At 43.1% G+C, this 14,651-nt stretch overlaps 1 protein-coding gene across 2 annotated transcripts in view; it reads left to right on the top strand.

The window, feature by feature from the left end:
• Ptpro (protein tyrosine phosphatase receptor type O) overlaps positions 1-14,651 on the top strand; it is a 207,464-nt gene that overhangs the window by 148,593 nt on the left and 44,220 nt on the right. For both annotated transcript variants that reach the window (XM_048432467.3, XM_048432466.3), the window contains exons 13-15: positions 8,138-8,277; positions 11,809-11,941; positions 14,301-14,421. In XM_048432467.3, the coding sequence (XP_048288424.3) occupies positions 8,138-8,277; positions 11,809-11,941; positions 14,301-14,421 (394 nt within the window). The remainder of the gene's footprint in view (positions 1-8,137; positions 8,278-11,808; positions 11,942-14,300; positions 14,422-14,651) is intronic.

Below are 14,651 nucleotides of genomic sequence, written 5' to 3'. Positions count from 1 at the left end.
TTAAACTTACTCAGGGAAGGGACAGTTTAAACAGCATGGCTTCTTATTTATCGGATGTATTGTTGACTTTTTAATTATTAACTTTATGTATATATGGGTGTTTCAACTGCATATATGTCTGTCACATGCATGCCGTGCCTGAAGAGGCCAAGAGGGTGTCAGATCCCCTGGTACTGGTGTTACAGGTAATTGTGAGGCCCCAACGGGGTGTTAGGAATTGAACTTGTGTCCTTTGGAAGAGTAACAAGTGGTCTCAACCTCTGAACCATCTCTCCAACCCCCATCGTGTGGCTTTGAGCCTCCATATTTCCCTGATAGAATTATCTAAACATGGTGAGAAAGTTCCTCTGTGTATTTAAAGATGAAAAGTGGAATTCCAGAGAGATCATTTCCACAGCATCAAAACCTTCAAAGGTGAAAACTTCCTTATCTGTGCATGGGTATCAGGTGGAGTGCTACATCCATCTTGCTCTTGTCTGAAAGCAAGACGAGTCATATACACAGACCTGTCGCTATTGGCAGGTAGCTAAATAATCCAACCTGTTTCTTTTGAAGATGTCTGACTTTGGGTAACCATGACGGTGTGCTTTGTAAAGTCCTTCGGGTTTTTTGTTTCCCCAGCACAATTCTTTGTTGTTCAGTAGACATTGCCAAATGGAAGTGAACTGTGGCCTCAGAGTTATATAATATTCTAGTTACTATTTAGCAAAAGCAAGCTGTAAGTTTCGGGAAAATGGAAGAACGTTTCAGGACTGAACTGAAGGCATTGGGAGGGGTTGTTTTGTGACGCTTTTGTTCAAGCCATTTTGAGTTTCTTGGTTGCATCCGTCTTTGCCTTTGCAGACATTGTATGATTCTACTTTGTAGAAAATACAAGTTTGGCATACAGATGTTTCCAGAGATTGTTCAAATCAGAAGATTACTGTTAAACTTAAGAGCAAAATCAGTTGGACGAGCCTGTAGTTCACTTCTCTGTGACTGAGGCCTCTGTCCGACACAGTATTGGGTAGAGTCTACTTAAGTGGAAATAAAGTGCCAATGTGTCCAATATAATAGAGGTTCACCAAGAGGACATATGAGCGGATATAAAGTTGGGGTTTGTTTGTTTGTTTTTTGTTGTTGTTGTTTTCTTTTTTCCTTTTTTTTTTTGCAAAAATTTACAACCCTTTCTGATTGTCACATCGACAATACCCACAAAAGTTTTACCTCAACAATGATTTGTGCTGTTTGTGCTGTGTCAGGACAATCATTTCGTTAGCAATTTTCATTTCCCCATAGATTCATGAATGCACTTGAAAGATGGGCCAGCTCGGAAAGGATACACTTGTGTGAATCCATTTGTATGCATTCATACATTATCTGAATCCGTTTTCAAGCCTTATGGAAGAGGCGGAGATGGAAGCTCTAAACTTTGCTTAGACCTGAGACACGGAGGCATGAACCTCAAGGGGCTGCTTTTGTTTCTGTCCATCAGTTTATGCTGTAGGGGAGGAGGGAACCCTAACAAATATTTCAGAAACCATTAAAGCCTGGTTCTGTGTGCTGGAGTGACGCTGGGGTGAAGAAGCTGTGGGAGCTGAGGTCTAAGTGACAAAAACCACAACATGGTTGGGAAGCATGACAGATGGAGGGAGAAGCTGCAGAGGGCTTTCAAGGTGTGGGGGTGGGTTTTAGTTTGAGAACAATGGGAAGTTGTTAAGAGAACTCATATTTAAAATAACAACTCTGGTGACTAGAGGGACAAAGTAGGGTGGAAGGACTGGAGAGGCAGCCCAGTGGTTAAGAGGGCTTGTTCCGCAATTGTGAGGACCACAGTACAGCTCCCACAACCACAAAACAAGGCCACCAGTAATCCTTGTGTTAACCCCACCGTGAAAGAATGAGACCTCTACCACAGTTTTGAGTCAACTTTGAAGCAAGCTTTAATTAAATACTGGCCAGGATGGTGGGCTCTAGGCAGATCTATTCTGGGGTTCCCAGAAAATAACAGCGAATCACATTTGCAGAGGCTTAGAAAGGCAAACCCATAAGTCTATGGGTTTCCCACCAAGTTCAATCAGGGGCAAGCATATAACTTGATTAATTCCTGTAGTTGTACCTCACACCTACGTTAAGCATATCCAGTGTAGTTGGGCCAAACAAGCTTGTCTAAGGAAGTGAAAACACGTGGTTTGTTATCTCACCTAATCAGCAGCCTCCAGCACCTCCGTAAGTATCTGTCTTTGGGCAAGGGGCTTACAGGCTAGAGGCATTTTTGCTTTGTGGATCTCTTAGGAACAGTAATTAAAACTGAAAACATAACTTTGGCCCCCACACTAGCACCAAGGGAGGTGGAGACATGTAGGTCATAGGGGTTTGGTGGCTTCAACTTAGTTTAGAAGAAGAAAGCCCTGGGATCAAGAAAGAGCTTCTGCCTCAGAAGAATAGGCAGAGAGAGATGGAAAACTCCCAACACACACTGGCTTCATTTATACACATGCATGCGTGCTCACACACATGCTCTCTCTTTCTCTCTCCTCTTACACACACACACACACATGCACACATCAGAACAAAAAGAGAGTTGAGTTAACAACTTACTTAAAGAGGTTAGTTGTCTTAATATGGGCAAGATCACTGTGGTTTAGTTAAATTCCAGGAGAAATGAGGGCGACTTCAGTTAAGATAACTGTAATGGAGAGAAATGGACAGGAGTCAGGAGTTATTTTTGGAGACTGGGACTCCAGAACTTTCTTTTGGGACAGATGTAGGAAGTGAGAAAGAGAAAAAGCAAGAATGACGCCTCAACTTGGCTCTTAAGTAACTCTGCTTTCTGGTTGTGCAACTCAGTGAGACCCAGAGAAAAGCAGGGGCCGTGAAAGGGTAAATTGGGAGGTCTGTGTTAAGAGCTTTAAACTTGAGAGAGAGAGAGTTGAAAACTATAGAAAATCAATGCACATGTGTCCAGCAAAGAGATAATCGATCCATGTTCAGAGATCACAAGGAACCTCTGCTCTGGGATGTCTGGATGAGTTAGGGCACTGGTACTGATTAGAGACAGAAGTGAGGAGCCCTGGGTGTGGCCTACATTCCAGCACACGGAGACTGAACAGAGAGAAGATTCTAGAAAGAGAGGGTAGAATGGAGCAGCCAATGAAGGGAGAGAAAAACCCAGCTCCACCCTTGTAAACCACCCTTGTGAAGTTCTGCTTTCCCAGGCCACACACACGTGCAAGACACCAGGGATGAGAAATCCCCCAGCTTGACTGCCAGAATACTCTGCACACAGCGGCGTGTGGTCAAGCTGGAGCCAAGAGACGTGATGGTCTTCACACAGCACCCAGCCAGGAGCTGGAGACAGGGGCCCGGACCTGGTGTGCATCTGCTTTTCACATTTGACTGGATTAGGGAATTTTTTTTCTAAAACCTTCCTTCTTTTGGCAGCCATACAACCAACATGGGAGGACCCTCTAATACCCACTCTGTGGCTTTCGCTTCCCTTTTTGGAAACTGGATTTTAGGACATCAATTTGCCATTCTTAATCTCAGTCATGAAAACTTTGATGTGATTGAGAAATCTTTAAAGACTTCGTTTGATTATGGACAAGAGTTATTTTTTTAAAACTTATTTGGCATGTCAGGAATTTAATGATTACTTCCTCACACACATTGTTAATAAGATTTTTTATGGGTGCTTTGTCTGCGTGCATGTTTGTACCACACAGTACCTGGTGCCCCCAGAGGCCAGAAGAGGATGCCAGATCCCTTGGGACTGGAGTTACAGGCGGTTGTTAACCTCAACGAGGGTGCTGGGAATTGAAGCTGAGTTCTCTCGAAGAGTGACTAGCTCTTAACCACTAATACATCTCTTCAGTCTCCAATTAATAATTTAAAACATTTTCAGATGCTAAGTGTTTGCCCAAGTGTGATAGACAGATGATAGATAGTTAGATAGACAGACAGACAGACAGATAGATAGATATCTCCATATTGTTTTTTAAATACTCAAATTACTGGTTGAAATCTGGAAGAGTCTTCCTAGGTCAATAAGAAGAGTCTAGAAAGTCCCAAATCTGACAGACTCCTGTTGCTTAAACCAAACTTCCCTCTTCCAGTTTTTATGGCATACATACCATAGGTCATCCTTAGCAATTTCTCTCCTTACTCCAGTTTTGCTCCCCCTGCTTTCAAGAGTGTTTTCTTTGGCAGATTTTGCTGCCATTAACTTGAGCATCATGATGCCTCTACTTAGCCTCCACTGCTTATGTGGGAGATACTTTGCAAAGTTGAGAATAATTTATAGGACCTATTCTACTGTAGAAAACTTAATTATAACACACATGGAACAGACTCTCAATTTGAATTTTGGACATAAAGTAATTCTAGAAAACACTTCACACTGAGGCTTAAGATTGAAAATAGATTTTTCCCCCATCAGTCAGAGAGATGCTTTTTTATAGCACTACTACTAGATCCTATTACTACCAATGCCACGGGTGTGTAAAACCCATCACATTTAAAGGAAAAAAATGTAGACAGTGGGGAGCCCATCTGCACTTTTGGATATAATGACACTTCATAAATACCATTCAGTGGACAGTTACATCAATGACTGACATTAAAATAAGCAGTAACTGGGATGTCCTGTCACATGCCTGTAATCCCCGCATTTGAGAAGCTGAAGCAGAAGGTTTGTCATGAGTATAAGGGCAGTCTAGGCACATAGTGATTTCCCAAATGGAATAGTCCCCTTCTTGCTCCTATGTGCCCCATACCCCATAAAAAAGAAAGAAAGAATATAGGTTAGTAGAAAAAATGAATTTGAGACGTTCAAGACATTAGGTTCTGCTTCAAGACTAAGTTTTACACCTAATTATTTCCTTTGTAACCTCCAAGTGGAAGAAGGGATTTGCTGGAGGATCCCAAGGTGCCAGCTATGAGTTCAGAGGCAGCAGCTTGAGCTTCTCATGATCAGTATAAATTAAATGGTACTTAGCATTGCTGTCTTCCATCCTGTCCAAGTTCTGTACAAGGTGCTTGATAGCATTGTGTGTAGTGTTGTGTTGTGTTATGTGCATATTCATATTTTGGAGGGAGGTCACTAGTTAGATCCTGGCTGCTTGGCTAGCTTAGACCAGAGATAATCACACAGAAACTGTATTAATTAAATCATGGCTTGGCCTATTAGCTCTAGCTTCTTATTGGCTAACTCTTACATCTTAATGTAACCTGTGTTTATTAATCTGTGTATCGCCATGTGACTGTGGCTTACCAGCTAAAGTTCCCAACGTCTGTCTCCAGCAGTTCAATGGCTTCTCTCTGACTCCGCCCTCCTTCTCCCAGCATACAGCCTAACTTTTCCTGCCTAGTTCTGTTCTGCCCTTTCCATAGGCTCAAAGCAGTTCTCTTTATTCATTAACCAATAAAAGCAACACATAGTAAAACCTCCCACATCATTCATATGGATGTGCACACATGTGTGTATGAGCATGTGTTGAGAGGGTGTACAGAGGTCAGAAGCCAACTAACACTTTCCAGTCACTCTCTATATTTCTTTTTGAGACAAGGTCTCATAATTCACCCAAGAGCCTGCTGATTCCAGAGAGTTCCAGGAATCTGCCTGTATTTGTCTCAATGCTGAAGTCTCAAGCCACCATGCCTGGCTTGTGTGTAGATGCTGGGCATCTGAACCCAGGTTCTGGAGCTTGAGTGTCAACAATTTACCAAACTTAGCTACTTCCCTTTATCTGTCTCGTTTCTGTTAGGTTGGTTTTTAAGACACGTTTTCATATAACCTAGACTGGCCTCAAATTCACTGCATAACTGAGGCTGGCCTCGAACTCCAGGTCTTTCTGCTCCTACACCACAACATCTAGGATCACTGGTGCATGCTGTCATGGGCGGCTTTGTAGCATGTATTTTTAGGAAAGAAGTGAAGCCTAGCTTTATCCAGTACTGCCCCAACCATGCGCACTTGCTCCCAACGGCCTGATTTCAAGCTATGCAAATCACTGGAGGTCTTAAGTGTATCTCAAAGTCCTGTCAGCAGTGACGGATTTGAGTAGAGATGTTGACCTCTGACACTTGAGGCTTCATCTGTCCCTTTTCTTCAGAAGAGAAGTAAGACAGAATCCTGCCTGGAGGAGCGGATAATGCTTGCCAATGAAAAGGAGACCCCGACATACTGTGGTTTTCACTGTCCAAAGCTGACTCTTCTCTCGATCACCCAAAGTTGTCACTTTCTCACTGGTAAATGACCCACATTCAGGCCACTTGCAAGAATTTCTAGTTTTAAATACTTGTTTCTTTACCAGCTCTACAAAGGAAGCCCAAATGTGACCAGAAAGATCTGGAGGGGTCAACAGTTTTCTGGACATTCAAGCTCCGAGAAAATCCAGGACTGGGGTCAGATTCAGGAATTGAGGCAGAAAGTGGGAAGAAATAAAAGTAACAACAGTAGGAGGATGCAGCAGAGATCTGGCTGTCTAAAAGGGAGGTGCAGACAGGACAGCACATAGACAGCTCAGCCTAGAGGGGAATGATATTGTCTGTCCAGGCAAGCGATGTCGAGGGGAACTGCCACCAGATAGCAAGGACCTAGCTTCAGACCAGAAGTGCAACTCAGCAGTGTATATACTACTGGAGGGTCTAGAAAGATAGACCACAACATCATCGCACGGCATCCACCACACGGCATCACCACACACAGCATCAGTACAAGGCATCACCACACACAGCATCACCACACAGCATTCACCTACAGCATCATCACACGGCATCCACCCACAGCATCACCACACAGCATCCACCTACAGCATCATCGCACGGCATCCACCACACAGCATCAGCACACGGCATCACCACACACAGCATCACCACACAGCATTCACCTACAGCATCATCACACGGCATCCACCCACAGCATCACCACACAGCATCCACCTACAGCATCATCGCACGGCATCCACCACACAGCATCAGCACACGGCATCACCACACACAGCATCACCACACGGCATCCACCTACAGCATCATCACATGGCATCCACCTACAGCATCACCACACAGCATCCACCACACAGCATCCACCTACAGCATCACCACACAGCATCACCACACAGCATCCACCTACAGCATCAGCACACAGCATCCACCTACAGCATCAGCACACAGCATCCACCTACAGCATCACTACACATCATCACCACACAGCATCCACCTACAGCATCAGCACACAGCATCCACCTACAGCATCACTACACATCATCACCACACTGCATCCACCTACAGCACCAACAATACAGCATCCACCACACAGCACCCACAACTCAGCATATACACAACACAGCATCACCACACAGCATCCATAATACAGTGATAGGAGTAGAGAAGAAGAAATCTAGAAGTGGAAAGTAGAAGTGTAGAAAACTTACCAGAACAGAGGACCTCATCAACCAAACCCTGTGGCTCAGTTAGTAGAAAGGAACAGAAAGTGGCCCAGATAGCACAGTGTGGGGCCCTTGACTAGTGTATTAATTTATTGATCAAGAAAAAAAGTCTATGTTATTAAGCATCTGGTTCCCTTCCGTCATCCTTTTACAAAAGAAAAAAATCATGTTATCTTTTCCGTTTTCTCTCTCTTAATTTTCACTAAAGTTTCAAGAATCCGATCTTTTTTCCCAAGAGAAACATCCAAAGAAAGGAAGACTTGGGAAGGCCAATTCCCAGTCGTCAGCTAATTAGGAGCGGGAGCCCCCTCCCCATCTTTCCTGTCTTCTTCTTCATCTTTGTTTGTTTCTGTGTCTCATCCAAGAAGCTGTGTGTTGTCAGGACAATGCTAGCTCCAGGATGGATGACACAGAAACTATTAATAGCCTCTGGTTATAAAGCTGAAGAAGAAAACAGAAGTGTCCAAAAGAAGAAGTTGGAAAGACAAGTGGGGAGGAACAGAGAACACTCTGCCTTTGGCTGTGGATGGCAGGCTTTGCGGACGGGTGTAGTATTCAAAGGCAGTAGAACACAGGCTTTTCTCTCCCTACCTGTGAGCTCTCTGGACCCATTCACTACTAAATGAGGAATATATATATATATATATATATATATATATATATATATATATATGTAATTCTGTTTTTTAAAAATTTTGCTCTTTCCTCAGAACCAGCCCCTCCGAAATCACTCTTCGCAGTGAACAAAACACAGACGTCGGTGACCCTTCTGTGGGTGGAAGAGGGTGTTGCTGATTTCTTTGAAGTCCTCTGTCAACAACTCGGCTCCAGCCATGATGCCAAACTCCAGGTACTGATTGCCTCGACTTTCCTTCTGGGTTTCTTTGGGTTAAGGCTAATGAAGCAAACTAAAGACATTCTGCTTCATGAAAGTACAAGAAGCGAAAACTGTCTGCTTGTTCCTTTGGGCTTTATTTTTTTTTAAGCTGTTATAACGAAGCATTTTTATTTTTGCTTTTAATATACAATTTTGCTTGGTATAATACTCTTGGGTGACAATTGTGGTCTTTCAGAACTTGGAGTCTATTCTTCCAGTCACTTCTGACTTTTACTTCAACTGTGAAGTTATCAGATATTAAACAAATTAGGCTGCTTTTATAGATGACTTGAGTTTTCCTGCTTATAGTTTTCAATACCCTTTCTTCATTCTGTTTTTAATTTTTTAATGTTTTTAACAGTATTTATGGACTATATCCATGAGGACCATGACATTGAAATTATATTTTAACAGTTAGGAACTAGTTGCCAGTTTTTGAAAGATATTCTAGAGAACACAAATAGTAAAAACAACACTTGCCTTCAATTTTTTTCTTTTAATTACTTGTAAATTGATTTATTTTTTGTTTATTTTAAACTTCAAAAGACACTACAAATAAAAGACATCAATTTCAAGTATTGTGCAAATAGAGAAATAAGTAAAATATAAGTTCCCCAGCAAAGAGTCATATTGCCGAAATAATTTAAAAGACAAAACACCGAGACATGCTTATTGTTAAAGCTTTGGGGTCATATAGAGCAGAAGTGATAAACTACTTTATGGTTCTCCAGGTCATGATGAAGGGCAGGAGAAGTGGACACTCAGCTCTGAGAGTTACTAACTCACAAAAAGAAAAGAGAAGGGAGGTGGGAGGGGAGAAAAGAAAAGAAATACTTTGCAGCCAGAGGTGGGGGAGGAAAAGGGCAGGGTAGCAAGGGAGTCACGCACTGCAGGGGTCAAGTAATTCTTCTAGCATGAATAATTGATGCCCTTTCCATAAGTGAAGACCTTGTGCATGAGAAGAAAGGAAAGGAGGATGGCTGGGCAAGCAAACCTTTTCCACTGATTGCGGAGACGGTGTGCTTTGATTCCTCCGCCCCTTTGATAGGTGCATCTATACATTTATCTCTTTTGATCTGTGCTGAGTCCTGTCTCTGAGCTAAGAACCTTTTTGGAAAATAAGTCTCCTGCCATGGATGCATTTTCCTCTCTGTAGCTGTAGTGATGTCTTCCGTTAGAAACACAATGGCTGGTCAACTACCAGCAGGAGTTTAGTCCTACCAGAAAGTCTTTCTCTCCTTGCTGTAATTCTTTTCTGGACAAGGTGATGAGTGGGAGAGGAAAGCAGTGTTATTGACTACTGTCTTGTTAGCCTGGAGGGTTTGGGTATATTCTTTTTTTTTGGGGGGGGAGCATGCTGACTCATTGTTTACATGGTACAGTATGTATGTCACTGCCTCGCCATGGACCCACCAAGTTAGCGATTTATTCTTCTTAAAAATGAGATAATTTTGCTTCTGAGCACCTTCTGTCACCATGCTTTGGGTGGCTGTGACAAAAAAGGATGTGGGCAAACAGGTTGGGCTCTTAATATACAGAGAACCGCTACCAGTAAAAAAATAAATAAATAAAAGATAATTAGCCACACTCCTAAGCAAACACGTAGGAAACCAAGAACAAAGGAACCTTCAACATATGAAAAATTAATAACTTCCTTCATGATAAGAATTGCAAAATAAAACTACTAGACAATTTTCATTGGAAAAGCCTGCAGACAAATATGCCACATTAGAAGGAATGCAGGAAAACAGTGCTCTCCACACAACAGTCGTGAGCAGGTAAGCTGGCCTGTGAGGGGTTGATTGTCAGGAGTTTTCGGTATTACGAAGGCATGGTTTGTGACCAAACATCAACTGCTGGGACTGTATGATTACATATGTGTATTGCCTTTCCCTGCAGCGTGTGGTGTGTGGACGTGCACGTATGCCATATGCAGCATTTTAGCTTTTCCTGTAGCAGTGGCAAAAATACCCCAGCAAAAGCCACTTGCAGGAGAAGGCATCTCTTCTAACTCACAGTTTCAGGGCACAGTCCTTCGCCGTGGGAAAGTCCTGTCAGCAGAAGCTGGAGGCAGATGGTCACATTGCGTCAGCAATCCGGAAGCAGAGAATCGTGGTGTCTTTGTTCGGATAGCTGTCTCCTCTAAATGCAGTCCAGGATCCGGGCTCAGAGACTGGTGCCACCCTCCTTTGGTGTGGATCTTCTTAGGTCAATTAGCCTAACCACAATAACCTCTCAGGGACATGTGCAGAGATGATGTAATCTAAACAATCCCTCATCTCATAGGTGATTGCAGGTTCTGTCAAGTTGGTGATCAATATTAACCATCACACACACATAAATACTATATGTGTGTGTGTGTGTGTGTGTGTGTGTGTGTGTGTGTGTATGCAAGATGTTGTTTCCTTAGCATTGTTTTCAATAGTATACAAAGAAAGCAACAAACCACTTGAACTTTTGTCAGTAGGAGGCTGGTGAGGTCAAGTATGAACTTCAAATGGACCTGTGTGCATTTCTTAGAAAAGAGTAACACAAAGGGCTGGAGAGTTGGTTTTGGGATTGAGAATACTTGCTGCTCTTGCAGGGAACTGAGGTTTGCTTCCCAGCACCTACATGATCTCTCACACCTGTCAGCAACTCCAGGTCCGGGTAATACGGTACCCTCTTCTGGTCTGTGCAGGCATGAATGCCTGTGGTACCCATATATACAGACAGACAAACATTCACACACATAGTTTTTTATTTTTTTTAATTTAAAAAAGGATTAAACAGCTTAATACAAACTTATAGTAAGAATGCCAAAACATGATATGGGATGTCCTTCTGTATATGTGTTGCTTTAATTGGTTGATGAATAAAGCTGCATGGGCCAGTGGTTTAGCAGAGTAAAGCCATGCAGGAACTCTGAAAAGAAACAGAGAGAGAGAGAGAGAGAGAGAGAGAGAGAGAGAGTAGGCGGTAGAGTTAGAGAGACACCATGTAGCTGCCAAAGGAGAAAGACCCCCACGGGAACCTATTCAGTAGGTCACAGCCTCGTGATGATACACAGATTAATAGAAATGGGTAAATTTAAGATATAAGAGTCAGCCAGGAATATGCTTGAGCCATTGACCAGTGTTGTAATTAATTTAGCGTCTGTATGATTATTTGGGTCTGATTGGCCGTGAAACAAAAGAACAGTCCCTGCTAGCAAGAAGATATTGATGATTCAGGTAAAGCTAAACAGAGTAGTGTGCAAGTCATTCACAACTGTCAACATGACCTCTCCGTCCATACCTCCATCAAAGGTGTACAAGGAGGAAAACACCCAGTAATGTTGGCTGCTTCCACGGGACAGAGCGGCATGGAAGAGAATAGAGAAAGAAGAAAAGATTTTTCACTATTAACCTTTTCCATCTTTTAGTTGCTTCTACTCTACATACAACCTCCTTCATATGAAAAATAGTTTTAAAGACAAAGTGAATGAGGATGTCACGAAATGAATTTTATCTTCTGTATCCCCAGGAACCCATAGCTGTGTCCTCTCACGTCGTGACCATCTCCAGCCTCCTTCCAGCCACTGCCTACAACTGCAGCGTCACCAGCTTCAGCCACAACAGTCCCAGCGTGCCCACGTTCATAGCCGTCTCCACAATGGGTAATAGTGCAGATTGAGGCAATCTGGTCTTTGAAAGTTTTTCTATTTCCTTTAATGTTTCCTCGTAAATATACATCGTCTGCTTTTTGATGGAACCGGTCTTCTACTAAAAACAAGATATGGGTTCAGGGAACCCTTGACTCTAATCCCAAAGAACAGATGACTTAGAAAACGATGTAGATGGTCTTGAAATCTTTTTAAATATGTAAATATAGCATAACAGTATATGAATTTTAGATTTTGGTTATTTAAGTTCTTTCTATCTTGTGTTAATGAATATGATTGTTTTCCCTGCATGGATTTCTGTGCACCAAGTCCATGCCTGGCTCCTGTAGAGGTCTGAAGAGGATATAAGATCCTCTGGAACCTGAGATAGAGGTGGGGTTGTGCGCCGTCAAGTGGGTGCTGAGAACCAAATCCATGTTCTCTGCAAAAGCAATCAGTGCTTTTAACTGTGGAACCATCTTTCCGGCTCCATTCTAGGTTATCTTGAATAACCTAGGTTAGAAGAGAAAATACGGAAAGCCCTAGTGTATTCTGTAAAAAGGCTGGTGGAATCACCAAGGCCACCATCCTTGGAATCCACAAGTGGTACACATACTTCTGAGCAGCTGACTCTCTTCCGCACTGGTCCTTGGCTGACCCTGGTTAAAGAGTAGTTACAATTCCTGCTTACAGTCAAAGCAAAGCTGCTGCTACTTCAGCCATACTAATGGGAAAATTAGTAATTAATGCAAGATCTGGACCAATGCTGGCCTCCTCCTTCTTTTCCTGCATTGTATTATGTACACTGTTAATGGAAGGAGCTACAGACCATCTGTGAAGACCCTATGAAGACAGCTGTGCACAAGAGCACACTGTCCCTTTAATGGATTTGCTTTTGTGTCCGTCACACTAGCCATGCATTTAGCTACTGAGGACAGGGATGGGTAACATGGGCCTTTGCTTTGTTTTGAAGTCTTTGCTATTAACATTTAATGTGTTAGAAGAAGAGAAGAAAGCAGGCATGGGCAGTTTTAAAGTGTTTCTCCTCACATCTCACAACACTTTTTCTCCCAGAATTTTGAGGTTTTTATTTGTGTGTTGTTTTGGTTTTGATTTGTTTTTGAAGAACAGAGTTGATACATGCTCTCACTATAAAAGTCCTGTGTGGCCTGGAACTCATAGGAATCCTCCTGCCTCGTCCCTTCCTTCAAAAGTTGGAATTACAGTCGTATGCCACCATGCCTGGCTCTGTGACATTTTTTTTAAAAAAAATACTTCAGTGTCTATTAATTCCTATCCTTTCCCTAGCAACCTAGAGCAACAGTTGAAATTCTTGTCCAGTTTACTTACAAGTGAAAAGGAAGAAGGGAACTAAATAAAGTTGCTTCTCAAATAGAGCTGACTAGCCTGCTCTTCTCTCTTCTCAGCACTCTGCCACGAACCCGAGCAGAGGTGGCATATAGCAAGCACTCAAGGCATTGAGGACTGGTTCTGTGGGTATTTGAAATGGTTATCATCTAAGGCAGGCTGACCTCAAACTCACCAAATCGTCCAAACTTCCCGCAAATCTCTAACCCTCTTTCCTCAGCCTCCCAAGTCCTTGGATACAGGATGTACCACCATGCCCATCAGTTCTGTTGCTTTCTGACCTGCAATGGAGGACATGTAGCTCCCCTGGCTCACCATGATGATGTCTATAAAGACGTGGAACCTGCTCCCTTGCCTCTGGCGTCCTGTGATGAGCAGGCCATTCATCAGAGAAAGCACATGAGAGCAACCCCACTCCTAAGGACTCTCCAACTTATTAATAGATTTAATCTCGGCGTCTGTGCAGATGGGAAACCTCGGAGCATATGGCTACAGATTGTCAGGATGCCTGCTTCTGGTAGCATGTAAAATGCCACCGCAGATGGTAGCTCGCTAATGCCTTGCTCCTATGCATTGTTAGCGGAGAGAAAACTATACAGTGGTGCTTCCCGACTCTAAAGTCATGGGCATAAAATACGAACCTGTCACCTTCGAAGCTTTTGAGAATGTTAAGCAATGGTAATGCATGGTAATGATTTTTAATTTTCAAATAGTTGCAAGCCACAGCATGGATACTGTTCACACTTGCAGCTTTTCTCTCTAAGAGCATCCCGCATGCTGGAGGCCTAGGAAACAGACTCGGTTCCTCCTCACACCTAAGGACCATCTGCCAGCCTCCAGTGCTCTACCAGAAGGCAAGGCACTGGCTGCCGTAGACAAGCACGGCTGTTGACATTGTCATCTTCATTATAAACTCAACCTTCCTAAGGAGAGATGGAAGTCTGTGAATGGCTCTGTCAGTCTCTGTGTCCTGTGACCTACAGCAACATGTGGCTTTTCTCTCTAGTTACAGAGATGAACCCTAACGTGGTGGTGATCTCAGTGCTGGCCATCCTCAGCACACTCTTAATTGGACTGCTGTTAGTGACCCTTGTCATTCTTCGAAAGAAGCACCTGCAGATGGCTAGGTAAGAAAAAAATGCAGATGTTCATCTCTCTCTCTCTCTCTCTCTCTCTCTCTCTCTCTGTGTGTGTGTGTGTGTGTGTGTGTGTGTGTGCGTGCGTGTGTGCGTACATGATGTAGAAAGAACCTAGGGCCCCATGGATTCTAGGCAAGCACTCTACCACTAGGATAAACATCGAGAACTCTCCTTTATATACATTCTCCACTACTGTCTTCACATTTCCAGAGTTTCCT

Source organism: Myodes glareolus, chromosome 3 (assembly GCF_982192425.1).
Source record: "Myodes glareolus chromosome 3, mMyoGla1.1, whole genome shotgun sequence".
Taxonomy (NCBI): domain Eukaryota; kingdom Metazoa; phylum Chordata; class Mammalia; order Rodentia; family Cricetidae; genus Myodes; species Myodes glareolus.
This window is presented reverse-complemented; position numbering and strand designations above follow the sequence as displayed.